Consider the following 14,358-nt stretch of genomic DNA (forward strand, 5'->3'; position numbering starts at 1 on the left):
TGCAAACTATCAGAGAGAACTTTTAATACATCCCCACAACCACCTCTTTTTCCACATGCAAAAGAGGAATTTTAATTAACATCAGAAGAAAAATAGTTTCAACTTGGCTCATGACGATAAAAGGCTGAAGGACTCAGAAAAGAACAAGCTGACAGCCAAGATGTTCGAAGACAGTGAGTGAATTTACAAGCTTCGCCCATCATCTGTGAAGTGATGTGATAAAAATGAGAAATCTGGGCTTGAGACTCCCTGAAATCTGATACGTTACAGGTTACTTTATTTCCTTTTTTAACAGCATGTTTAGCAAACTGCTTCTCTTTTCTTAAGCCTTACTCTGTTCAGTCTAATTCTCCTCTTCTCCCTCACACCCCCTCCTCATTTTTAATGCTACTTAGCACTTTTATAGTGCTTTTCATCTTCAAAGCACTCTGCAGACATCACCTAATTTATTAAAATTATCACAAAAGAGAAAATCCATTTTTTAAAAGTGCATTTAGTGCTTGTAAAGTATTTTAGATGGAAAGCCGTGGGGGCTATAGTCATCTAGTCATCCAAAAACCAGATACAGCATGGACAATGACAATGCATGCCTCTCAACACTGCCCCACCAATATACTTCAATCAATGGTGGGACCCAATCTCAGTAGAAAATCCACCGAGCTACACCGTACCCCTATAAATAACATTTTTAATACTGCTTGCCTTGTATTGGACCAAAGGCCAAATGAATGAAATACTCAAGCAATCGTGTAACCGAGACTGCCGTTCCCCTGCATCCCAACTCAGCACAGTGACAAACAGCTTCCTCCTGATCATTCCAAGATAGGTCACTCAGATGAAATTTCAAAACTTTCACACACACAATGTATCATCTTTGCTAAGAGAGTCAAATGCCTAAGAAGTCCATAACCAAAGATGAAGGAATCTCTTCCAGAAAATAGCTGAGTTAAACTACCTGCTTACTGATGGGTTACTTTTGCCATTCATATAAAGTGACCACCTCTCCCCCACACATCCCTCTTTAAATGGTCTTACTTTCTGCACTTGTGTTATCGTCGTCATCATCGTCATCATCAGTGTAGAGTATTGGCCCATCTGAATCGGAGTCACTGGTGTGGCTCTCTTTGCTGCTCTCACTTTCCGGACTGGCCATAGGCTCAGGAGGTTCTTCTGTTGGTTGAGGACTTGCTAGGTTAGGAGTCTCCTCTTCCTGGTCTTCTTTGGTAACTGAACTGTTGATGCATAATAAAGACGCTGTAACATTAAGATAAGCAACACAGAACACCAAAAGGAGACCGCCTGGATAAGCAAGCATGAAAATACAAGCTATTTTATTCAGACTGACTTAATCTTATATATAAAGAGATGCAAATGGTCTTAATGATGAGCTGCACCAGTAATACAAAAAAACCTTAACAGCCAACAATCGGAGATGTATACAGTGCGGTAGATTCTCTCCTGAGCCAGAAGTCTGCTTGATGTAGGGGGATGGGATGGTACAAAAGGGTCAGTTCCAGCTCCCTGATCTGAAGACCAGCCTGACTCCGTCACTTACTGCTGCTACCAGGTAGTTCTAAGTTACACCACTTGTGTACACCTCTCCTTAATGGAGCCTACATCAGTGGAGGACATGCCCCATGCCCACTGCCCTTCTACCCTCTGTGTGGGATGAGGGGGAAGGGCAGAGGCACAGGGGCTTGATCATGGCACAGATGTGCTAGCCGGGAGTTCCTCTATGCCAGGGGAATTCTTTGCTGGCGATTAGCATCTGGATTACAGCCCCTTTATGCCACCTAAGTGCAGAAACTAGAACTGCTTAGTGTGGTTGTGAATGATGTTGATTTCTCTTGCGAGGAAAACAAAGCACTGTTGTGAAAATGGGGCTGACAAGTTTACCCTAATTGTGAGCTCAGTCCGTATGACGTTACAATAACCTAAAATAACAAATGTTGATGAAAAGTTGGTCAAGTTGAGTTTAGTAATGAATGTTATAAACAAGTGCAAGAGAACCAGACATAGACACTAAATTAGTCCAACCAAAAAAAAAGACCACATTGATCTGATTCAAGGACTCTGTTGAAATCATGCTTGGTAAAAACAGAAGCTGTAGAACCAGAAATTAATGAACCAAAATTGGTGTGTCAGATACTAGGCCTAATTGGTGGACACAATAATGAAGGGATGGGCTATTCCACCCATCACTCCCTTTTTTAAAAGAAAGAGACTTGGGGCGGGAGGGGCGGGGAGAATAGAAGAATAGATGGAGGCTACTGGAGTGAGCTTTACCCTCATGGCTGCCAACTCCACCATATGCTGGGACTCCCCAGATCTTCTTTGTCCTAATCCCAATGGATATTCTGACCAGACTGGGCCAGAGAGAGGGACCCATATACATCACCACCCCAGATGAATCCCAAACACCGCCTGAGATGAAACTGGATCAGACTTTAGCAACAGTAGCTACAACAGCAGCTTCAGTCCATCTCAGCTCACTGCTTTTCCTTTCCCCAGTTTTGGGCTTTAAAAATAGCAATACCAACAGCAGCTCCAGCTCATCTCAACTAACTTCTCTTCTCCCCAGATGGACAATTATTGCCATCTTCGATACCATCTAAGAGAGGGGAGGTGGAGGTTTCCTTCTAAATTTCCTCCAGCTAAAGGGAAAGGAGAGAAGGGACGTTGTTAAAATGAAAGCCTTTCTTAATACTTTACATCAGCACATTCCTCAGCCCGCACCGCTTCCCACAGCCCCCATTGGCCTGGGACGGCGAACCGTGGCCAGTGAGAGCCTCGATCGGCTGAACCTGTGGACGCGGCAGGTAAACAAACCGGCCCGGCCAGCCAGGGGCTTTCCCTGAACAAGCAGCGGACCAGCTTTGAGAACCACTGCTTTACATTTCCAATGCTTTAACTGTTTTTCCTTCTTCTCTGTATCTTTGATAAAAGGTTGAATGATTTTTAACAGTGTGCTTGCCATGGTACTAAGCAGGCTAAGCTTTCTGGATACCAAACTCCAGACCTTGTTTAACACTGTTTAATGCTGAAAGTGACTGGGTTCAGAGGCACCAGTACGGGGGGTGGGGGGGGGAGGTGGCCAGGGGGCCATGGTCCCATCACTTTTAAAAGTCAGGGAGCTATGGGGGGGGGCAGACAGGAGCGAGTGGGAGGTGGGGCCTTGGGGGAAGAGGTGGTGCAAGGGCAGGGCCTCCGGGGAAGGTTATTTAGGGTTTGGTATTGATGCCCATCACTGTAACATTTGGGCCCCTTCCTGTTATGCAGAATGGCAATAGTGAAGTCCCTTCTGGACTTTATAGAGTCTCTGATTCTTCTTCCTTTCTGGTTGATAGAAAGATCTGCTCAGGGTATTTTTTTTTACTGTTATTATTCTTATAAAAGGGTGGCAGAGGGGAGCAGTTGCTATTGCAAATGTTCTGGTTATGTTGGGAAAGGATTTTCAAGTTTTGTTCATGTATTTTGCCACTTCTACTTTTGGTTGTGCCTGGGACATGGAAGTGTAAAGGCAAGTGAAAATGGATAATAATGAAAATCAAGTTAACTAAAGTTTTCGATCTGATAGGTTTGATTCAAGTGTTAGGCAAAGGTACAAGACTGAGAGCGTTTCTTACTTTATCTGAATAGTTTCGCCACCCCTGGCAATGTGCTGTGTACCTTATTGCTTATAAATGACAGTAGAGTCTTACCATGTTGTGTTTTCTTCACTCCTATCCAGGCTATTGTCTAGGGCTATACTGCTAAGGTCTTCATTGTCTGTTTCATGTTCAGTCTGGAGAAGAGGATTAGAATCTGAGCCTGGGACAGACAGGCCTGCTTTGGTGCTAATGGGTACATCTGGTGTTTCTGAGGTGTCAGTGAACTGACTGGCTGAAGAAGGAGAGGAAGGCGGCAACAGCGGCGGTGGAGGAGGAGGAGGAGCAGTGGGAGGAGGAGGGACAATCAGTTTGCTCTGCTGGTCTGTATCTTCAGATTCAGAAATTATGACGGGAGGTTGCTCTGGCTGAGAGTTTTCCACCTTTGTTTCTAAACTGTTTGCTGCTGCATTGGAGGTGGAAGAAACGTCCCCATCTGCACGGGTTCGTGGGGCTGACTGCTTCCCGGGTTTTTTCTTGCCCCTGGAAGTCCCTGATGTGCCCGTTTTACTAGGTGCTGTCTCCTTAGAGGCTTTTGGATGAGATGATGTGGATGAAAGAGATTGTGAAGAAGATGACTTGGAGACGGGTAATTTTTTTACATGAGAGGAGCTAGCTAGAATGAGAAAAGACAAACATTTTACAACCTCAGAAATGCAGTTTTTCTTTAAACCATTTGAACTGTATCTTGAATTGATATTTTAATAATACAATAACTATACTTAGTACTTCTATAACTCTAAGCATTTGATAAACATCAGCTAACTAATTGGTCCTCACAAGTCCCCTGTGAGGTAGGTAAGTCTTATTACTTCCAGTTTTAGAGGTGGGTAGAGGCAGAAGGTGTAAGTACTTGCCCCAGGTCATTAGAGCTGAGGCTAGAGATCCTGACTGTCATCACTCTGTGGTGACCACTAGGTCAATGCCTAGTAATAATCTTAAAAATCCAGTTGTTTAAAATAATAACACAGTTGTCCTGACTGAATAGCTAGCTACACATCAAGACAAATTTTCAGAAATGCTTGGGTGACAGAAGCCTGTCTCATTTTCAAAAGTGACTCAGAGACTTACGAGCTACTGACTTTCAGTGGGACTTAAGCATATCAGTGCTAAGTCACTCTTGAAAATGAAACTTAGTTTCCTAAATCATTTAGGGGCTTTTGAAAATGTTACTATGTCTGTGTATAAGTCTTGTTTCACAATCATTAAAGCATGATTGTACATCCTCCTTGAGATGTACGTGCACATAGAGCAGTTGTGAGAATTAGTTGCATGCATTCTGTGGAGAACTAGCTCCAGTGAAAACTTCCCTGGTTCCTCTTTTCTGAACAATGCTGGCCCCAAAAAGATACAAATAATCCCAGTTAGTCTGCAGCTAAAGTTAACGATTTTTACAACTAACCTTTCCTATTATGTTTTTTTGTCAGAGTATTATAGACTATCATCATTATTGCCGTTCCATAGCACCTTTCATATGAAATATCTAAATGCATTTTATCAATATCATCCAATTATGTCTTGCAATGTTCTTGTAAGGCTTTTCTCCCCCACTTTACAGATGGGGAAACTGAGGCACAGATAGTTGTTTTGCCCACGGTCACAGAAAGAGTCAGTGGCTAAGCTGGGAGAGAATACAAGAATTCTGACTCTCATTTAAAAAAAAAACCCATACAATTAAATCCTTTTAATCAAAACACTGGTGAAGTCAAACATTTTTGTTGTAAGGGGAAATGCATTAAAACTAAGACAGTGAATGAGAGCATTTAAAAAAAAAATCACATAACAGATCAGTGGATTAACATTCCAAGTATGGAATGGGGTCAACAGGCCCCACACTGAACCAGGGAGGGGAATAGAGCAATACTGTGCTAGGAGGCCCTGCTCCTCAACAGATGCAAAGCATGTTCCCAGTGGAGGAACATTTTAAGGACATTGGCAGCCCAGAAGAAAGGGGGTGGGAGAATTAACTGCTCTGCATGTGGCACCAAGAAACAAGGCTGATGCTCAGAACTGTGCAGGGAGCGGCAACAGCTTTGTGAAGGGGGATTTGGGTTCCCTCGCTCCTTGAGAGTTGAAAGCCCTGAGACAGATTGTCTAACTGAACTGGACACTGAGGACATGTCTACATTGCCGTTAGACACCCAGGGCAGGCCCATGCCAGCTGACTTGGTTTCCTGGGACTCAGGCTGAGGGGCTGTTTAATTGCAGAGCTCGGGTAAGCTCTGGGACCCTCCCACCTCACAGGGTCTTAGAGCCTGGGCTCCAGCCAAGGCCTGAACATCTATGCCACAATTACACAGCCCCTTAGCCTGAGTCAGCTGGCACAGGCCAGCCGCGGGCTTTTAATTGCAGTGTAGACATACCCTAAGAGACTGAGGAGAGTCTGCTTAGCCCGCAACCATGCCGCAAACTGAGGAGCATCAGACTGATAGGAAATGACTGGGAGGATACATACTTTGGGGTAACTCGGTAACTGGGCTGGCCACACTGAGAGACTCCTGGGGGCCCTGTGCTGATACCCGTTGGAGTGTGTGGGGGGGTCCCCCCATGTTGCCTCCCTCCCAGCTCCTTTGTAATGACGGAGCAACTGGAACATGAGTGGGTAATGAGGCTGCAGCTGGGGCTCCCTCTGGGATGACTAGACTCGCAGAACTTGTAAAGTCATGAGGAGCTGACCACTAGGCCAGATGGTCACCAGAGCTTCCTTCTACAGCAGATGGGGGCAAACTATGGCCCGCGTGCCACATCCGGCCCACAGGACCCCTCTCTCTGACTTCCTGCCAGGGATCAGGGTGAGAACAGGCTCACGGAGGAGCCAGCCCAACTCCCTGGCAGCGCGGTGAGCGGGGCAGAGGCTAGCCCCTGGCCCTTCCCCTTCTGCTCCCCTCCCTCCCTGCCTCTCTCACAGTCACAGTTCCCCCAGCGCCTGGGCCATGTGGCTGCAGCTCCAGCGGGCGGCACGGCTATAGCACTGCCAGACCTGGTGCTCCAGGGAGGCGCAGTCAGGGGACGGGAAGGTGTCAAGGGGCCTGGGCCCTGCTGCCGGGGACAGGCGCAGAGCAAGCCAGGCCCCTCTCCCCACCCCCAGCATGCTTGGTCCCTGTCCCCAGCAGCCAAACCCAGAGAGGGAATGAGCCCTGCCCGACTGCCAGGAAGAGCAGCCAAACGAGCAGGGGAAACGCACAGGGAAAGGACTGAACCCCCCTTTCCCCCACGCCACAGGTAACGTGGGGTGGGGGGAGCAGGGAGGGTTGGATAAGGGGCAGGGAGCAGGGGGGGGATTGGATGGTGGATGGGCATCCTGGGGGGATGCTCAGGGGGCAGACAGCAGGGGTGTTTGGCTAGGATGCGGGAGTCCTGTGGTGGCAATCAGGGATGGGGAGCAAGGGGGGTTGGATGGGAGTGGGGGTTTTGGGAGGCTGGATAAGGGGCAGGGGCCGGGCCATGCCTCGTTGTTTGTGGAGGCATAGCCTCCCCCAGCCTTCCCTACCCGGCCCTCTATACAATTTCTGTACCCGATGTGGCCCTAGGGCCAAAAAGTTGCCCACCCCTGTTCTACAGAGTAGAACAGGAGGCTAACAATGTGCAACAGAAATTCACTGAACTGTATCTTTAAAACAGCAGTTTATGATGGGAACCAAAATACAGCTATTGGCCAAACTGATTACAGTGAAATAAGCTCATGATACAAAAACTGCTTCCATGCTTACGCTGCCTGAAATCCGAAACAGGAAAGTAACAGAGAAAGTCTAGTATGCCGTTTTCTCCTCTGACACTATTTGATGGGGTACAGACATTTAGAAGGTTCTCTGGTATAGGGTGATGAGCAGTGCACCTGAAAAAATCTGCAGAGACTCAGCTTTGTGACCATAGGCAAATCATTTGCTGCTCTTTTTATGTCACAAACTAGCTGTACAATGCATAAAAGCAGGACCTCACTGTAAAGCAGGTATTGAATAGGAGCAGAGCTTTAGGGGTGACTAATTTACAGATCAATCAATCAAAAAGAAACGAAATTTAAAGGCAGAAGTGGGAACTTGCAATGGAATCAAATAGTATCTTATTCCTGCACAATATTTAGTAGAAACCTTTCTGTGATGGTGAAGGGTGCTTACAAAGGGCTTAATCCTGCAAGATGCTGAGATCCAGCAAAGGGCTTGATCCAGTAAAGCATTAAGCACAGGGTTGAAATCAGTGAGGCTAGACACATGCTTAAAGTTAAAAATCCCAACATAATATACAATCAATCTGTCATTGTCACTGGTTAAACTACAAAAGGTGAGGGTATTGAAAAATCTTGTCTCTTTCTTAGAACCTCTCTGGACTTGAAATCACACTGGAAAACCTGCAAGTGACATCTCCTGCCCAATTTCAGATGGGTCAGAAGTATTATCATTCTTGTCATTGTTAGGGCTCGTTGAACATTTTCCATCAAAACTGTTTTTTGGATGGAAAATTAGCTTTTCAACTAAGTACTTTTTTTTTGTTGTGAAAAATGTTTGCTTTCCATGGAAAATTTCAATTTTTCATCAAAAAACAAAATAGTTCAGCTAAAACTTGATTTTTTTCCAATTTGGAAATACTGCCCTGGTGAAGTTCAGTTGACTCATGTCCCCATTCTCCTCCATGGGCTGGGCTCCCTGGCTGGACTATGTTTTTAAGTTAAAGAAAATAGCTTTTGTAAAAAAAAAAAAAAACCCTACATGTTCTTAATGTTTCTGTTTGATGGTTAATTGAGCTCATTCTCTGAAGCAGAAATGTAGCAACCTGTCGGCATAGTAACATTGTTAATTACTCTATTGTTAGTTAACTATTCCCATTCTCAGTCAGTTCCCCCAGGAGCATAAAAACCTGTAAAAGTTTTAAGGCCCCTACATTGCCAGAGTGATGTAAAGCCTTATAAATGACAGTAAGAGTATGTCTATACTTGCAGAGTTTTTGTGCTGTAAGTTTCACCAGTGATCGGAAACCGGTGAAAGTAAAGCGCTGGTTTGTGTACTCACTGAATTTCTCGGGTGTCAGAGAGTGTTTACACTAGCAGCACTTCCATCAGTTGAGAGCAGTGCTCTAGGGCAGCTATCCCACAATGCAGCTCTTTCCAGTTTGACGATGGGTCTTCTGGGAAGGGAGGGGGTGATCGTGGGGCATCCGGGGTCCCTGCACAGCCTCCTCTCCCCAAACACTGATCAGCTCCAGTAGTTCAGCATTGCTCCAAGCAGGGGATCATTTGCTCCTGTGGAGCAGGCATTGTCACCTGGCCAGATAAGTGAGCACTTGCCAAGAAAACAGGAAGGGGAATTTCAAAGTTCCTGGGGCTTTACAGGTGGACAGCTGTTTACCTGGCATCAGAGCAGCCGAGCAGCTGGCCAGAGTGGTCAGGGATATCCTGACTGTGGGATATCCACCAGAGGCTAAAAGCTGTGTAAACAGGAAGAATGTATCTTCACTTGCACATCACCACAAAAGCATTACCGGTAAGGGCTGTACGCCTCTCGTGGAGGTGGTTTTCTTTTTGCGATGAAACTTCTGAGTTTCACTGTAAAAAATCATTGGCAAGTGTAGACGCTCCCATGGTTTTTGTGCAAAAAAAGGACTTTTCCCAGTTTAAATGGCAAGTGTAGACATGCCCTAAGGGAATGAGCTAGGAAGATCTATGAGCTTTCTCCCTTTTTTCCTGTGCCAAAGTGGCACAATGGGGTTAGATTTTTACTTACCCATTTAAAAAAAAAAAGGACTTTTGAGGGCAAATAAAACATTTACCAAGCAGTCAATAAAATGTCAGGACAATCAGAACCAAGCACTTCCCAAAGTACCCAGCTAGGTCCAGGACAATGATTAGCAAAACTGTATGACTTTCATGTGTGAAAGTCTGAGCAATTTAAAAGGACATTCTACTTTTTTTTTCTTTTCTGTTTGGTGTTCTGTAATGTAATTTAAATGAAAATCCAGGATTATAGCTGAAATGCAGGGTATTACTTACCAAGTTTTGTAACTTAACTTCCATATGTTTAAGAAATGCTGAATAGTTATTGTGACCTTTTTCTTGTATTGTAGTTTAAATAACTTACCCAAAACAATTGAAACTGGTGTGATTATACTGCATTATTTTGACAAAATTTGCAGAATTTTGCCGTATTTTTTAAGTTTTTGGCACAGAATTCTCCCAGGAGTAGGAGTACCACCAAAATCACTTAGAACAGAATCAGGCCCCAAGATAGTGCCTATTTTAAGTAAACAACTAAGATAATTATTTACCTAAATTCAAAATATGGATCTAATCACCTTCTTGACCTGAATCCATTGCTTAATTTCTATAAAAATCTATTTGCTTTACCTTTACAGAAAGTTTCCCAACTCTGTAAGAACTTAGTTTTCCACCTGACTCTGGAGTACAAGCAATGCATTCTGGGTTAACTGCAAAAGTGAACATTCAGGTAACTGGTGTAGTTAATGTCAAGACTTTTTCTGGCAACGTGACTATCAAAACTTTAGCAGCTTTGTAGTGTTTTCAATAGGATTCTTCTTTCATGCTTCAAATACAAAAACCTGCCAACATTTGCAATCTGTCAATGGTGATATATTTGGAGAGAAAAATGCAGGCACTGGATGAACTTTCCAGTTGGCCTAGTGCATAAACAAAGTGCACTGATTATAAACTCACTAGTGTTTTAATTGCCTTCTGGTGGTTTTAATTTTTTTTGTCATCCTATAATTTATAACCACTCTCAGTCAAAGATTTTAGTGTTGTAGGCTTGACTGCTTACAATATCATTGCTAAATGATAGCTAAGCAGTATCCCAATGGGTAGGTATAGCTGTGATTTATCTGGCAGCATATTTTGTCATAATAAGGGTATTCTGTATCTTTGCAAACTATCAATCAACTGAGGGAATAGTTGGACTTTTTCAGTGAGCTGTAATCCATTCTAGCACCTAGAGGCAAATATATCTGACAGTCTTTAGGGCTAATTTAGTGGTTTTAGATTCTGCCCTCTTAAGAGAGCTTGTAGTCTTGTAAAATTTATTAAAATTTTAGTTATTTCCAGGAGAAATATGTAGTCAGACATTTCCGAGAGCAATTTCTGGGGGGAGTAACTACGATAAATTTTGTCTTGGAACTCACCCTTTCCCCTGCAGCTTCTCCCAACACCTCTACCCTCATTTTTTGCTGTTAACTGGGTATTCTACATCACCTCTGTATAACACTTAATCTCACATATACAGACGTTAGACAGCAAAGTGATTTCTCCATTTTTGGTGGAGCACGAGGCCAATGGAGAGCTAGTAAGGTGCAGATTCATTAGTAATTACAATTTACACAGAGAATAATTAGTACAAGCATCCCCATGCACATGCACCCACCATTCTGGCACTGCCTATTCAGTACTCACCAGCTTCTCGATTTGCATTGTGACCTGTTGGCTTGGGAGGTGGGACAGGGGGCTGCTTAGCAGGAGCCTTGACTTTTTTTTTAACATGAGGTGCTTCATTACTCTTATGGCTGGTGGCGGTGGCAGCAGCAGTAACATTTTTTGGCGGTATTGATGCTTTTTTAGGTTTAGGCCTAGACTTAGGCGGCGGTGGAGCATGGGATGCCGGTTTTTCAGGACAGTTAACAGTGCTCTCTATAAAGAAGAAAGTGAACAGAAGCCGACTGACACGGATATACACAGTGTAAATACAATGACAAGCTAGATGCTGCTGCTTAATCTCTTGGGAATCGGAAAGGAGTTCCTCTTCTCTTATTTAATAACAATGCACCACCCCAATGAAATGTTACACTAGCTCTCAACTGAAGACCTTTCTATGGAGGATGGGGCACATACCCTGCTTCTCCCAATTTTAATCTATCCCACAGGTTTCTGAGTTCTACCCTTGACTTGCAGTAGCACTGATTGGCCTGCTAACTACAGTCTGAGTCAGTGTTAGAATCTAGGAGCTCCATTCTCCCCTCAAACAAATTCCCTGAGGTTCTTTTTCCTTCCCTTGAGAGCAGCAAAGCATATAGTCCTGTATTGAATTTGTGACTGTTCTGTAAACTGGGGCATCTCCACAGTCACAGGTTCAGTGGTTACCAAACCTGGCAGTGGCTGGAAATTTCAGCTGCAGCAGCTCCTTCTCCTGTGCCACAGCATGTTTGCTAGAAATGGTAACTTTATTCGGGTATCTTCCTCACAGTACTTCTATTCTTCAGACAGAACTGAAGCCAAACTAAATGGAATGTTATTTGGCATGGGAATACTCACTTGCCCTTGCACTGACTCTGATTGTGACTGCCAGCACTGACAGTATAGGAGCAAAATGCATAGTTAAAGTATTTCTAAAAATAGCTACCTTTGACATTGGAGGTAGCTATTTTTGGTAATCAGTGGCAATCAGTGTACCAGCTCTTACAATTAAGATCATATTAGAACCACACTCTCTGCATGTCAAGTGGCCATTTCTGGATCTCTTTGTCCTGCCTTCCACCCTCTCTGTTACTATATCTCTAATCCATTCCCAAAAGATAAGCAGCATTTCTTCGCTGTAAAGATTAGTAGATGAAAGACAAATAACATGTTAGACAACAATTACACTGCTTTATCTCAGGATCAAGGATAAAGGATTAGGACCAACCCTGTGGTCTAGCAATGGTGAACTTGAGCCCAGTGTGTCATTGGTCATCATTACACACAGTACGCACACTTCTCTGTTTTCACATGTTGTGGGAATGAAGACAAACGGTTCATTCCTTTTCACTTACTGGATTATCCAGCACAATCACTTTACACTAACTGTTGATTTTGTCATTCTCTATTTCCAGCCTAAACTTACAACATTATGGACTTGGCTGTTCTTGCTAATGCTTCTGATACAATATTATGACAACCTTTTACAACTACACCTCTACCTCGATATAACGCTGTCCTTGGGAGCCAAAAAATCTTACCATGTTATAGGTGAAACCGTGTTATATTGAACTTGCTTTGATCCACTGGAGTGTGCAGCCCCCCCCCCCGGAGCACTGCTTTACCACATTATATCCAAATTCATGTTAGATAGGGTGACGTTATATCAAGGTAGCGGTGTATTAAACTGAGGGCTACTTCTGCTCACTGACCCCTTGAACTATCTCTCTGCTCTCTTGCTTCTTGTTCCTGGATCAGACATACTCAGGGAGAAGGAGATATATTTATTAAACTTTCCTTTTCTCTTTTATAGTACATTTTCTGTGCATATCTATCTAGTCATTACAGCACCTATGCATCTGCCTCAAAATTCTTCCCAGCTTCCCTTTTTGATGATGACTTCTGCTTTGATGCAATGGACAAAAGTATCAGGACAGCAGCAGAAGATATATGAAGGAAGCCCACCTATTTTTAAAAGGCAAGATTATGACAGAAGCTGTGGATGCTGTCAGTGGGAGAGAAAAATCAGATGAGAGATTTCAGTCCTATGGCTGCTTCAGTGAAACTCCCAACTGGACCCTTTCTGAAGTCCGCCATTTAAAAAAATCATTAATTTCTCTTCCGCCAGCTCTGGACTAAGGGTGCAGAACTTGTATCAATTAATCAAATATCTTCCATTAACTCCATGCTGCCTTCAGGAAGCAGACAAACAGATTGGTCTTTAATACCACAGTCACTGGTCAGCTTTTGTGGTGTTTATCTTACGACTGATAAGAAAAACTGGTTAGCCAAAATGAGGTGTGATCAGCATAGGGAGGTTTCCAGTGAGCTATGGCCAGACAAAACCTAATATACAGGACAGAAGGATGGTACCCCTTCTTCTTAAATTGCCACTACACTGACAAGCACATACACATACAGGCAACCAGTTACTCAGGTCTGTAACCTGGATATTATCTTCACCCACACAGTCAGGCTATATCTAAGCCTTGCAGATTCATTTTAGACACCATCTCTTAGATATGGCCTTTCCTATCCAGCCACACAACTAGAAATCTCATTGTCTCACATTTCAGTTCCTGCAGCATCCTTTTCTCTGGTCTTGATGAGTGCAATCTTGCCTCAATCATATCTATTCAGAATGCTGCTGCAAGGATCATTTCTCTAGTCCATCTGTTTGACCATGTCACATCTCTTTTTGCATACAGTAGAACTTCAGTTACGAACACCAGAGTTATGAACTGACCAGTCAACCATACACCTCATTTGGAACTGGAGGTGCACAATCAGAGAGCAGCAGAGACACACACACACACAAAAAAAAAGTTAGCCAATACAGTTCACTACTGTGTTATAACGTAAATTACTAAAAAAAAAAGTGGGGGAAAGCTTAAAAAATACATTTTACAAGATAAGGAAACTGTTTCTGAGCTTGTTTCATGATGGCCAGAAGCTGGGAATGGGCAACAGCGGATGGATCACTTGATGATTCTGTTCTGTTCATTCCCTCTGGGGCACCTGGCATTGGCCGCTGTCAGAAGACAGGATGCTGGGCTAGACGGCCCTTTGCTCTGACCCAGTATGGCTGTTCTTATGTTCTTAATTGAGTCCTCCAGTGTGATTCTGCTTGTACATTGGCCCTTAATCTTCATGACTATTCATTCTCTGACACCTCAGCTGAGACTGACAACAGCAATAGCCATCAGAGCCAACTCTATCATTTATCTGTTTCTCCATACCCATCTCCATGGTATAACAGCACCAGCCAGGAGGTGCTGTTTTCTGATTTGGACAACTGGACCAAGATGACCAATTCCTTTTATA

General features: G+C 43.8%; 1 protein-coding gene across 7 annotated transcripts in view; it reads right to left on the bottom strand.

The window, feature by feature from the left end:
- The window catches only part of PHACTR2 (phosphatase and actin regulator 2), a 154,134-nt gene that overhangs the window by 28,721 nt on the left and 111,055 nt on the right, over window positions 1-14,358 (bottom strand). For 6 of the 7 annotated variants that reach the window (XR_005596107.1, XR_005596108.1, XM_039529990.1 and 3 more), the window contains 3 exons: window positions 11,038-11,271; window positions 3,702-4,263; window positions 1,036-1,232 (listed from right to left, as the gene is read on the bottom strand). Coding sequence is in view for 5 of the 7 variants with exons in the window: in XM_039529990.1 (XP_039385924.1) it covers window positions 1,036-1,232; window positions 3,702-4,263; window positions 11,038-11,271 (993 nt within the window). In the remaining 2 variants the exon portion in view is untranslated. The remainder of the gene's footprint in view (window positions 1-1,035; window positions 1,233-3,701; window positions 4,264-11,037; window positions 11,272-14,358) is intronic. The other variant, XM_039529991.1, reaches the window with a different exon arrangement.

The sequence above is a fragment of the Mauremys reevesii genome, linkage group 3 (assembly GCF_016161935.1).
Source record: "Mauremys reevesii isolate NIE-2019 linkage group 3, ASM1616193v1, whole genome shotgun sequence".
Classification (NCBI taxonomy): domain Eukaryota; kingdom Metazoa; phylum Chordata; order Testudines; family Geoemydidae; genus Mauremys; species Mauremys reevesii.